At 34.0% G+C, this 14,100-nt stretch overlaps 1 protein-coding gene across 4 annotated transcripts in view; it reads right to left on the reverse strand.

Moving 5' to 3' along the window:
- Positions 1 to 14,100, reverse strand: part of LOC118020124 (probable JmjC domain-containing histone demethylation protein 2C) — a 342,056-nt gene that overhangs the window by 78,775 nt on the left and 249,181 nt on the right. For 2 of the 4 annotated variants that reach the window (XM_035020072.1, XM_035020055.1), the window contains exon 3: positions 6,706 to 6,819. Coding sequence is in view for 1 of the 4 variants with exons in the window: in XM_035020055.1 (XP_034875946.1) it covers positions 6,706 to 6,819 (114 nt within the window). In the remaining 3 variants the exon portion in view is untranslated. Of the gene's footprint in view, positions 1 to 6,705; positions 6,820 to 7,134; positions 7,222 to 10,687; positions 11,214 to 14,100 lie in introns of those variants that run through there. The other 2 variants (XM_035020063.1, XM_035020082.1) reach the window with 2 other exon arrangements.

Below are 14,100 nucleotides of genomic sequence, written 5' to 3' on the forward strand. Positions count from 1 at the left end.
ACTTAAACAGAATGTAGCACAAAACTACTAAATATTAAAACATTATGTACCAACTTTAAATTTTAAAAAGCCTACTTAAATAAGGAAGTACAATGACTGTTTTAACTACTGGTTCCCTTTTCTTGTAGTCCATCCTACTTTCTAGGCTTCAGCTTGGCTCCACTATTGCAAGCTGTCACTTTTGACTACAATTGGAGTAAAACCAAGTACTACACAACAGCAGTTTCCTGCTCTGGCCTCATCTTCTAGACCACCCCCAGGCCAATGCCTGCCCACAGATGCTGATCCTACCACGCCAATAATCCACCAACAGTCCGTTCACAGCTATGGCTATGATCCTGTATTTTTTTACACTCTTGGCAGAGTGTATATTCCACAATCTCACAGTTCTCATTTTCACTGACTTTATGGCAACAAGGCACCTCTAAATTTCAATCAAATACTAATATGAATGCAAAATGAAATGGAAAAAGATGCATACAAAACTGAAGGACTAATTGAGAATGTGTTGAACTTCTGTTAAGATATCATTCAGAAACAGATATTGAAAAATAGAGCTCTCTCAGTAAGTACTATTAATACAAACAATTCTGTTATTCTAAACCTGTACAATTTTGATTTGCATCTGGCACTGCCTGACTCATTAGTTCTCTCTTTTGAGAGAGTTAGACCTAGAGTTAGGTCGAATGTCTCTTATCTCTGAGACTAAAATAATTAGTCAGGGATTAACTTGTTTAGGTTAATATTGGTCAGAAATGGTTGTTTTTCCACCTTGAGCAAGTTGACAGAATTATTAGTGTTGAGAAGCAAGTTCAAAGGTCATGTAGTCCAACTCTTATTCCATGCTTACAGGTCTTCCAAAACATAGTACTATATCCACATGGCCTCTCACCAGAGCCAAATAAAGAAAAATAATTCTGTAACTTGCTGAATAACACTTATGCTTTTTAAGATAAAAAGAACTATCAGCAGCAAATGGAACCTTTGACTTTCCCTGTGGAAAAAAAGTAAAAGAATCTTCTGAAGGGTAGTATCACACGAGAGGGTTCTGCATCTTTTCCAATACCATTTTCTTAAAATAATAATTTAAGAAGTCACCAATTGAATCTTATCTAAATAAACTTCCCTGAAGGGGTCGGTGGGGGAGGGAGCGTTGACCATGGCTTGTATAGACAGCAAAAAATTACCTAGAATCAGCTGTAGAAAGAAAGAAATGGCAAGAGTTCCAGAGACAACAAATAAGACAGATTGTTAAAAGTAAGAAGTGCAGATGGTGGAAGACAAATATCCAATGGTTATGTATGTATGATAGGAAGAGAAAGGAGTTTCAAATATCCACCAAAAAGGTTTAAGATAACATTTACAAAAAGAGAAATTCAGAACCTGTCTAAATAGGTATCTTCTACTGAGCTGTGTATATAGTTAGTAACTCTTCAACATAGTATTTCATTTAATCTTCCTAACAACTCTGAGGTAGACAACAGCTTTATCTTATACATGAGGAAACCATTTATTTAGAATGCTTGAGACTTTCCCAATGTCACATAGCTAGCAAACAGCATGGATTTGAAACCATGTCTGCATGAATTGACTTCAAAACTCATATTCTTAACCATTATGCCATACTGATTCTCTCTTAGAACAAAAGACTCTAGTGAATGAAGACCCAATCAATTAGTTGCTTCTCATGTATTATAATAATCAGATTCCACTGTTATGTAGAAATGTTGTTATTTTCTTGCTTCAAATTTTCCAATGATTCATTTGGCCTACAAGATAAAAAATTCACTTAATAACTGTACTTAGCAATCCTTTTCCTCTTTTATCTGACCCCATAATACTTATTTATGTAGTATGGAGTCTACTATTCAAAGTTGAACTCTCTTCTCTAGCTGATATTCTATTTCTTAATATACCTCTGTTCCTCAGTGATCATGCCGACCTTCCTGCCAAATGTCCGACATTACTCTTTCACTTTCATCTCCATTTAAATGTTTGAATCCCATTCAAGTTCTACCTCCTTCATGAGACTTTAACCATTTCAATCTCTACTGATTTCTCCTTTCTTCGTATTCCTACTCTTTACTGTGTATTTTTGGTTCCTTAAATCAAGTCTATTTTTAAATATAAGTTCTTGTTCTGAATTATAAAGTCCTTGGGAAAAAATAAGTACTATGACTTAGTATATTAATTTTTTAAACCAATAAGCACCAAGCAGGATGCTGTGCATAGGGAAACCACAGAATTTAAATAACGTTAAATGAATGAAGTCAGCTGGGATGTTTCCAAGGTCAGACATTAAAAAATTTTAAGCGTAAGTCAAAGGGAAGTAGAATCTAAGCATAAAATTTCCATTTAAAGACTCCCTTCTGGGGAAGAATCAAGTGAGTCAACAATTAATGGAACACAAATTAAGAGCTCTAGCCTCTTGTTCTGCTCTGGGCCTGTTCCTCCCTGTCTCAACCACACTGCAAAAGCTCTCATTCTTGGGGGTTGGGGGTATAGGTGTGTTCCACTCTCATATCCTAAAAGGCATGCTTCCAGGGCTTGTTATAAATTCCTATAAAACACTTCTCTTTTTTAAAAGATTTTATTTATTTACTTGACAGAGAGAGACAGAGCGAGAGAGGGAACACAAGCAGGAGGAGTGGGAGAGGGAAAAGCAGGCTTCCCACGGAGCAGGGAGCCCGATGCGGGGGCTCAATCCCAGGACCCTGGGATCATGACCTGAGCTGAAGGCAGACACTTAACAACTGAGCCACTCAGGTGCCCTCATTCACTAAATATTTTAAGACTCTTCTCTGTTCAAGTCTTTAAGCAATTTTTAACCCAGGTACTAAGAAAATAATCAGGTTTGTTCCACCTGTTCCCTTTTCCTTCAACCAGCAATTCACAGCACAGGAGTACTATATCTAATATTTAGTAAAGCAGTTCAATGTCTATATTCTATGATGATAGAAACTGTAGAATTAATGGTCTTATCTCTAAACTTGTATCACTTCATTATGACCCAGAACTTTAAAAAGGATGATTCCTTCAGGTCTAGAATGATTCTACCTTATAGTAGGGAATGTATCTCAATACTACAATGAATTTTAATATACAATAAGATAAACATAAGGCATAAGTTTGAACAAGCACATTCTGCTTCAAGTCTCTAATGGTTTTTTAAACTAGTGCCCTTTGTATTATCCCTCTACTATATTTAAAAACAAAGAGAATTGTGATCCCTAGAAAATACTGGACTAACAAGCCAGACCAACCCAGATTTGTTGATATGAGTCATGTACAATTTTCAGGTAAGAAATAATAATCTCTTCTATATCCTCTATGAAGCAACCAACCTGAAAACTGCAGGTGTGTGCATGGCCAGAAGCCAAAATTCAGAACATGATGATTTCAAAATCATGCTAAAAGTTCAATGTTCATATTTCATTACCAAACTGTTTTTTGTATTAACTTGATCAAAACTTCAAGTTTTAATGAAAAGTTTTTAAAAAATTTCTGTAATCATGCTCCAAAGAAAAGAAACAATGCCACAAAAATCATAGTAATTAAGAAAACTCCAAACTAAAAGCCACCTTTCAGAATCAATAATTTGTTGTTTTATTTTCCCTCTTTCTTCCCAGTCAGCTGAAAGACATAGTAGAATCTGCAGAGTTCCCTCCTACTTCCTCTCTTTTCCCTTCCCCCTCTACTTCAAAGAAAGTTAACTACAGCCAGGCATGATCAGGAAATCTAAAAGGAGGAAGCAGAAACTCATTTGTGTGCATAAGGAAGGAAAAAACAGAATTAACAATACCAAGCTGCTTCAGTGACCTAATTAATATACATTGATTATATTATCTATAAAATGTTGGTTTGGCTTTTCTCCTCATTCAACTTTCCTTCCAAAATACTGAAAACTGTAACAATGATGACTGCACCCCAATTTCCCAACTACATGCCACCTAAAAAAGTGATCAGATCAAGTTTAATACATGGCATTTGATATTCAATGCATTGAAATCAGAGGTAAGTGTATGATTCAAAGCAGTGACCTAAAAGTGAAATGATCTGTATTAATCCTGAGTCAATGGTTTCCTAACCATTACCTTAACAATATTATACTATTTGGATATATTAAAAAATAGGGCTGTACAACTTTATTAAGGAAATTAAAGGGAGTGTACTACTACAGAACTGCTGAGAACCAAGGAGAAAGATGGTAGGTGGGAATTCCCACTACAAAAACATTTTCTTAGATTCATAGTAAAGCATTTGTGTGAATTTTTAAAACAAAAGTTATGTGTACCCATCACTGTATACACAAAGGCCATTTCTAAAGAAGAAAGCTGCTTTCCCCCATCACACTTAAGAAGTCTACAAAGGATAATTAACATCTAGATTCAGAAGAAATTGCCTCATGAAATTTAAAGAAGTGAAAAAAACAGGGAGAGCATTTAAAAAATGTGTTCAATTTTCCCTGAACTCCCTTTGACTTACATAGGGTTACCCTAAAGTTGAGATATGTCAAGACACTATTTACAAAATCTATGCCAGTAACAGCTGCCATGTTTAAGATGCCAAGGAATTTAATGTACTGTTTGGACAAGTAGTTAGAGAAAAGCATTCTGGGATAAAGCCACTCTAATTACATGAACTCTAAAATTGTTTCCTTTATCAAGAATGTAGCTGTATTTCATAAACTCATTTAAATAAATAAATTTGAAAAACTAGACTGAGCCATCTTAGGTCTCTGGAGTACATTTTCATTCAAAATGTTACAATAGATATCTATTTATAGGTGTCTATATTAGAAAATATCCTTATATTTTTCTAACTTAATAAGAAACTAACTATATTAAAATCATATTAAAAAGCTCTGTTGCAAACCATCTAATTACTTTTAAAACTCCTAAGAAATTCTATAATTAAGGTATGCTGGCTCCCTAAATCAAGTGCTGGTAGTGTAATTCCTTCTGATTTTCTAGAACTGAGAGCTCACATTTGTGAAAGACAAATGGTTAAAATGTCAAGAGAATCACTTCACCTTTAGAAGATAGAATAGTTTTCAGGCCAGAGATCAACCTGCTTAATACTAACTGAACAATACAGATGGCTTACTAACAAAGACAATCATACAATTCAAAAATCAAATAAGACTTTAGCTCTTGTGCCTTTATTTTTTAAATAAAATGACAGAACTATCAGAATCTAAAAGCTTAAAATGTAAAACAAAACAAAATACCCTATAAAATGTTAGCACATTCTTTCAATCATTATAATTTTAATAAACATGTTGTGGAGTTTTCGGCCACCTGGCAAAAGAGTTTATTTTTAAAAGTAATTTCTACATAATGATTTCACTTCTCTAAATCAAATCCAAGCTGAAACTTCCAGAGTGCTGCTAATCAGCAACCACAAAATTAAAACATTAAGGGTTGGAAGGTTCCTTTGATTTTACCTAGACTCACCCAGTCTAATTCCCACTAAAACACGGTTAGAAATGAAACAAATTATAATAAGGCCTATAGTAAGCTAAATGGCATTCACAATTAAAAACAAAACAAAACAAAACCCGAGGGAAAAGCTCTAACACCTTCAATATTAAACTGGGACTTGCTATGAATTTTTAGCTATAAATACTGTAAAGAAAGAACAAAAGTACAAAAACTAGGCCATTTAATGAAATAAGAAAAATAATGTGAAAAGGACAAAAGCACATCTATGTAGACTTCAAAATAACATTTAACTCAGGGAACTATCATCTCATTTTGATAGATCTAACAGAAGAGGCACATAACTGCTCTAATTCCCTAAGTATTAAAAGTCCACACACAACAAATCATTGCTCATTAACTCAAGCTCTTGTTCTTTCCATGGAAACGATGCCTCTATATTTTATTTTCGGAAAACAGTCACTATTCTGAAATGAAATAGGATGCTGACTTTCAGCTCCATTAAAGTCAAATTATTTCACTCATTCTTTCTTTCAATACAATTACCATATTATTTAAAACACTTAAGTAAAAAATGTATGAAAGACATTTAACTCAATCTGAAATCCAAATATACAAAGAAAACAAACTTCTGTGCATTTTTACTTCTACCTTAAAAAATTAACTGATAGAACTTCACTAGAAATTTAAAAATTCATTTAGTCTACTATTTTTGATGAGTTTCTTCACATGATTTAAATCTGAAAGTCTACTAGAAAATATTTTTCCAATTAAATGTATTTGTACTTAAACTGCATCTGGGAACTAAAATTTAGAAAATGAACAATTAATGACAATCTAAAAGAAACTTCCCACTTAAGAATAAAAAAGAACTACTATTATTGTATGCATACAATAAACACTAATCTCATTTAATTATATTAATTGACCCAATTCTTAACCTTTAGAGCTGGAGACAAAAGTAATTTATACTATTATCTAACCAGTTATTTCCTAATGATGAACAGTATTTATAATGGCAGTTACTTAATTTTGCTCACTTGTGTATTGTATTCCCAGTAACAAAATGCTGCCTAGTTCATAGAAAGTTCTCAGTACATAAATCTGTTGATTGGATAAATTAACCATTTATCCTATAATCAAAATCTATTGAATGCATTGGGTTCCTTGAACACCTAGATGTTAGCTTGAACTGAATATTTAAAAGAATGTCATTGAAGTTTAAAGATTAGCTAACTTTTAAAAGCAACCTAAAATTGCTTACCTGGTAGGGCTGAAAGGCACTATCTTCAGTTAAAAAATCCAGTTGTTTATCTACAAGGAATTCTACCGCAGTGATTGAACTGGGTATGCTTTTTTCAACCAGGGGTTTGAAAGTCTGGTAAGAGAAAAAAAAAATTCATAATGGTTATTTTCTGGGTTTTATACTCAAATACGAAGGGTATTATTTGAATACAATGTATAAATGTCATTATCATAGAGATTTTAGAATACCAATTAATATTTTCATATTATAATCTAAATGCTTTTATCCATACAATAAAATATTTTATATTAAAAAGGAATGAAGTAGATCTAAGTTGTTTATTTTTAAAAAGAGACTTAATCAAATATACATGTGTATAAAAATTTCTAAGATAATAAAAGAGAAACCGTTTCTGAAAAAGTCAACTGGGTAGGAGAGCATATTTACCCCAACTCTTTTTTAAAAAATTATTAAGTATTAATCTTTATAAAAACAGAGCAGGTATAGCTCACAGAATTACTTTTTTGCTAGCTCATTCACATCAAGGATTTTAAATGATCAGGATGCATCTGGTCTTTTAACTCCACCCCGTGCACTACCCACCCCCGCCCCTGCCCCAAGCACAAATAAAAATCCAGCTGCTTCAGTAAGAGCAGCATGGGGGAAGGGAACAGGAAAAGAGGGAGGTATGAAGTATTACACAAAACCCACCTCTCAGTCCAGATTTCTGCTACTTTAAAAATCAAACGAAGAGACAAACCAAAAATGGGTGCTGGGAGGTGGGGATCCATGGCCATTTGGTTATTTTAAAGAAGACTCCCTCATCTTTTACATAAAGGACTATATACCCATATCTTGGGGTGGGGTGGGAGTGAGGGAGGCAGAAGAGGAAGAGGAAGGAAGGAAACAAAGGTACAATGTATGCAGTTTTTAATTACTGTCACACTTTCGAAGCAGAAGCAGCTTGAATAAAAAGCAAGTGTCACGTCCTGGGTACTTTTCTAAAAACTTAAGAATCTAAGCTTGGAAAATGGAATTAAAAACCAACTTAGTTTATAAATGACCTATATAACACGGAGAAATCTTTCTTGCTACAAGCCAACTTGTGTGACCATTTGGATACAAACCAAAGCTTTTGTTTTGGCAGGGACAGTACAAATCCCCAGGAGATTCAAAGCCATTGTGTTTCCCCCTTCTCTTATTGTCTTAAAGAAATCTAACATCTTGCTAATCACAACTAATACGTACTCTGGGTAAAAACTTTTCAAGCTCTTTAGTGCAGAGTGGCTCTTAAGGAGTTAATTTCTGTATTTAGGAAATTCCTTATAAAGCTTTCGATTTATTGAGGAGTCTGTAACAGTGTTTTTGAAAAAGCTAAACACATGAGAATAGAGAAGCATTTTAAACATGCCTTATTTCTATACTATACCGTGAACTTAAAAATAGTATCTTCTTTCCTAAATTAATATAACATGAAAAAATTCTCTTATATCCCCACTTATTTTCGATATTTATAACTAGAAAAATCTAACCACAGTAAGTTCCTCCCTCCCTAGTCCTAAGGCTAACCTTTTAAGTACTACATATGTATCAGGAGTATTCTTATTTAATGGGTGAGAAATTACATTTTCAAAACAGACATTCCCCCATTACTTAGCTATCTCCTGCAACTATTGCAAACTAGAATTTTCCATTTGCCAAGACTAAATTCCTAAAATTATTTCATAAAATATTATTTTACCTAACAAGTGACTAAAGTTTTCAAGATCATTTATCTAATTTAGACTTTAAAATGTCTACCAGTATGTGATTGACATGATATACATAATATTCTTCATATTATATATTTGTTTAGTTTTTAGTAAACTAGAAAACACTGGCACCTTTTTAAGAAGACTTGATTTAATTCCTGAACTTTATTCAAATGATCTATTTCTTTTCAAACAGTACCATGTCAGGTCAACTCGTAAAGGTTAACAAAAAGGTCCACAAAAAAAGCTATTATCTAAGTGGCTAAAGGTACAATTCAATTAAGTAGGATTTGAAAAAGAAGTAAAACTCCTGTCTGAGTGCCTCTTTCTTATGCAAATAATACAGGTGGTTTGCATATCCTATGAGACCTAGTCATTTTATAATATGAAAAACGTTCTTGTGAAGAAATCCTCTCAGAACTCTGCTTTTTAAGGTAGGTCAGAGTTCTAAGGGTAAATTTTAACAAGCCAACTAATCATAATTTAAATTACTGAGTTAGTTTAGTTTCTAGGCTAAAATAAAAAAGAATTTCTCATTTTAAGGTAACTAATTGAAAGCCACCGGGAGAATTTAGCTATCAGAAATGTTAAAGGTTAGTTTATAAAAGGCTATTTCTGATACAATAATACTTATAACCATGTACAAATGGAGGTCAAGAGTATATCATGCTTCTTAAAATAGCAAATAGGGCCCAATGTGCAAATTTTAAAATGTGCGATTATATTTAAGCTACAAATATGTTCCCAGCAAGAGCTTATAAATACTTCCACAGTACTTGTTAAAGAAATGTTTCAATATGTATTAAATAAACAACCCTGAAAATGTGTGACTATTACTACTTTATGGAAAATTAAAGACAAACAACATATGAAACTAAGTACTTAAAACACATATTGACTTTCTAAAGTGGCAAATCAACGATACAACCATTATTCATATTTGTATCCAAGTTGAACACATTTCAAAGAGCTATTATTAACTTAAAAATAAAAACATAAATATTTAAATAAGAGTGAACAGATCCTACAGCTTTTATGATGAATCTGTAGTAAATATTTCATGGGTCTAGGTGTACTGGAATGTAAAGAAAGTAGAACTCATGCATAACTAAGTAATTCAAGACACTAAAGATACATCATTCTATGAGGAACTTCCACAGCCTAAGGGGAAGCAATGAGCTACCATCTGATGAAAGTCACAGTAGAGTATAGCCCTAATCACAAAAAGACTATTATTCCAATGCTGAAAACAGCCTTTGAAAATTCAAATAAAAATTACTAATTTAAAATTAATATTCATAATTAAAAAAAACTTTTTCAATTTTATTAATGGATTAAGAGTTTCTTCAAGGTCCTTTGTCTGACCATACTTTAAAAATAGTCTAAAGCCAAAATAAATAGTTGAGAGCCTGAATTTCTAGTAGGGCCTACACCACGCTATAGGAAGAATGCTTAGAACAACTGTATCCTGTTTGGGGCTCCATGCTGCACCACATTCCATTCACATGAGGAAGAGGAGAACAGATGAGCCCTCCTCAAAAAAACATTTTTAAAATAAATCAGCTACAGCTCTCAAACATAACTCAGCTGCTCAAACAAACCATGTTAAAGCTCACATTTAACTGAAAATTCATGGAGTTTATGTCTGCAGTCTGAGTTTCTAACAATCTCCAGTTAACATTTAACAATTCCTTTTCCAACTTAAAAAAAAAAATCATGCTCATTAACTACAAAAATCTGATATAAAATTCACTAAAGGAAAATACTGAAGCAGAAAACTAAGCAACATGTTAGAAGTCAAGGTTTAGTCTACGGGAAAAAAAAAAAAAGACTGGAGTGACTTGAAAGAACAAAGTCCAAATTCCCACCCAAGCAGGTCTATTGAAAAACACGATACTGTTAGAAAACAAGTTGGGGGTGGGGACTGGAATACACCACACAAAAAAACCCTCACAAAATAAATACCCCCACTTCCCTTAAAACATTATATTCTGAAAACCCTAATCTGAAACATTTCTGCTGTAATACTTTAAACAATTAAACTCTAGTTTTTAATCTTTTTACAGTGTTATGAAATTACTACACACACAATCGTTTCTGAACAAATGAAAAGAGTTAAAATTTCTTAAAACTAAGAACACTAAGGCTAGATCAATAAAAGGCAGTGACCTTAATTCCTAAGGCTGAGAAGTAAAACCAAATGTAAATTAAGACAAAAGAAAAAGGAAGCAGAAAAATACAAACCGTACTTTGTTCTTTAGAATTTTAAAGTATCTTAAAATCTCAGAAATCCACGACACAGCTTTAAAGGTCAAGAAGTAGCTGACATTTCCATTTCACTCTTGAGCAGTATTTTTTATCTAGCCTAAATACTTCTTTAGTCTTCAAAAATCACAGGCAAATGGCCCTCAAACCAAGCATTTCTGAGCTCACTTGCAGCGTCGTCATTGTATAGGAAGAAAAGCCAAGACCACAAAACGAAGCAGAGCTGTAACCTAACAAGTCTCCGACGAGCAAATGACGATTTTCTGTCTGCTCTGGCTCAGCCTGGCAGTGATGAGGATTACAACTCGCTCTTTGTCATCAGCACTGTGGTGTTAACGACTAAGAAATCCTGCAGCTGAAGCACTACTGCATCCTCCGATCTGGGTCAGGATAATTTCTCCCGAGGTCGCTTACATAACCAGTGAGATACTCCAAATAGAGAGAACAGCCATCCATCAGCTAGAGAAAGCCTTCCCCACTGTACTCTGTCTGCGTGGAAACACAGTGCAGTAGCTTCCAACAGAGCAGACACCCAAATGAGAAAGACTACTTGGCTTAGGGCACACTGAGAGAAGGGAAGAGGCGGTGCTCTGTAAACTGTAACTAATCCCCCGTCACAGGTGCTGATGGAGTCACTTCCAGCACGAGTCACATTACTGGTGATTACTCATTTGGCTGCGGCCATAGAGACTGGCTCATAATTTTAACAACAGACAAAGACAGACTAGTGGTGAGACTGAGACCTCAAGTTTACTGTCTCTTTCAATAAAGCAAATACAAATACAAAGTTTTTGCTTTCCAGATTTACCAAGGTGAGAAAGTACAGAAAACAAATAATACGTAAATATCTCTCAAGTTGGCAAAAATGAAGCATAACTTCCAACTATTGAAAATACTTTGTGTGTTTTAAAGTCCTTATTTTAATCATCTGTCCCTAAAAATATACTGATATAAAAAAAAACTCAGGAAAAAAAACACTTAAAAGCATTTTTAGAGTAACAGTCCAAATGAAATCAAATGACATAACCACAACACTTTACTCAAAAGAAAAACTGGTGATATTTATTTTGGCAGATTTAAAAAAATACTCCTGAAACAATTTTATTCTTCAAAAAAAATTTAATCTACACAATTCAGTTATAAAAAAATCTATAATTTGAAAGCATAAAATGTATTTTTCTGATGTGTTACCTAACATAGGCTTGTAACTCCTTTCTAACCTCAAGAGTTGTGCTGTCCAATATGGTGGCCACTAGCTACACATGGGTACTGAGCACCTGAAATGAGATTAGTCTAGATTTAAATGTGTGTTGTATGTATAATATATGCACTGAATATGAAAAAACAATGCTAGATATCTGTAAGTGTAAGAAAACATTTACCTATTTTTAAATGATGTGAATGGTCTTTTATAAATATGACTCAATGCAGAATCTCAATTTTAATAAACCTAAAAATTCATGTTTTTTTAGTATCACATACACAACCAATTCATCAAATCATTTCAGAGAAAAACTTCCAACCACCAGCCAATGCCCTGTCTCTCTATACCTATTCCAGATGTATCAGTTTCATTTCACAGAAACATCAAGTTAACCACTGAAAAGATATTTTCATCTTAGTATATGATGGACTGTATCTACAAAAATCTCAATCTTTTTATTTGTTTTAAGGATGAAAGAGATGGATAATGATTATTCTAAGAATGTTAGTAAGATATAGCTTTAGAACACTGATGGTACTAAAATGTAACTTTAGAACAAATATTTTTAAAAATAGTAACTCAGGTGAATATTACATCATACACACCATTTCAATAATTCATTCATAATCACTTCAGACATGAGTGTAAAACATATATGGAAATAAAAGAATTCACAATGTCATATAATATACAAAAGAAAAAAACAACTGGGTCAATATGGCAGCTTTATTCTAACCCCCAAACAACAAAGAAAACAAAGAAACATCAAATGCTTGATGCAGGCTATTATATTATGAAACAGCACATTTTCAGTACATTCCACACTACATTTCTATAATTTATTGTACATTAGAGAGTTTAATATTTCACAGGATTCATCTTACAAGCTCACATAAATTCAAGTATGACTATATGATATACACTTAAAAACAGCTGTCTTTGTTCCTCAAGTACTATCAGTCCCCTACAGAATCAAACAGCAAATAGAACTACACTTAGCTAACAATCCAAATGCCACAATATTTATATATTCCTAGTGACACAGAATGCAGTAATTTTTTAAAAATCAAAATAAGTAATATCAATAAAGAAAAAACATTCATTTTTATTTCATACTACATCATGGTTGAATTAAAATTCTTCTCAGGGCGCCCGGGTGGCTCAGTCGTTAAGCGTCTGCCTTCGGCTCAGGTCATGATCCCAGGGTCCTGGGATCAAGCCCTGCATGGGGCTCCCTGCTCCGCGGGAAGCCTGCTTCTCCCTCTCCCACTCCCCCTGCTTGTGTTCCCTCTCTCGCTGTGTCTCTCTCTGTCAAATAAATAAATAAAATCTTAAAAAATAAAATAAAATAGGGCGCCTGGGTGGCTCAGTTGGTTGAGCGACTGCCTTCGGCTCAGGTCATGATCCTGGAGTCCCAGGATCGAGTCCCGCATCGGGCTCCCTGCTCGGCAGGGAGTTTGCTTCTCCCTCTGACCCTCCTCCCTCTCATGCTCTCTGTCTCTCATTCTCTCTTTCTCAAATAAATAAATAAATAAATAAAATCTTTAAAAAGATAAAAAAAATAAAAATAAAATAAAATAAAATAAAATTCTTCTCCATTATTATAAAGAAATACTATATAGGGGCACCTGGGTGGCTCAGTCAGTTAAGTGTCTGCCTTTAGGTCAGGTCATGATCCCAGGGTCCTGGGATCAAGCCCCATGGCTGGCTCCCAGCACAGCGGGGAGCCTGATTCTCCTTCTCCCTCTGCTACTCCCTTGTGTTCTCTCTCTCTCAAATAAATTAAATTAAATTAAATTAAATTATTAAAATACTTATATAGTCAATTCTTAATGAAAATGAGGAGAGCACAAAGATGGAACTAGTTGAAAGCCATAAATACCTTTTTAATATTTATTTCATAAATTGAGCTTCACAAATACTTTTAAAATTTTTTTTTTTTTTTTAAGATTTTATTTATTTATTTGACAGAGAGAGACACAGCGAGAGAGGGAACATAAGCAGGGGGAGTGGGAGAGGGAGAAGCAGGCTCCCCGCAGAGCAGGGAGCCCAATGCGGGACTCAATCCCAGGACCCCGGGATCATGACCTGAGCCGAAGGCAGTCGCTTAACCAACTGAGCCACCCAGGCGCCCCTTTTTGAATATTTCTAAAAAATTTTAAAAATATATGAATGTGAGTCTGGTCTGGTACT

The sequence above is a fragment of the Mirounga leonina genome, unplaced genomic scaffold (genome assembly GCF_011800145.1).
Source record: "Mirounga leonina isolate KUSES-001 unplaced genomic scaffold, KU_Mleo_1.0 Mir_109, whole genome shotgun sequence".
Taxonomy (NCBI): Eukaryota; Metazoa; Chordata; class Mammalia; order Carnivora; family Phocidae; genus Mirounga; species Mirounga leonina.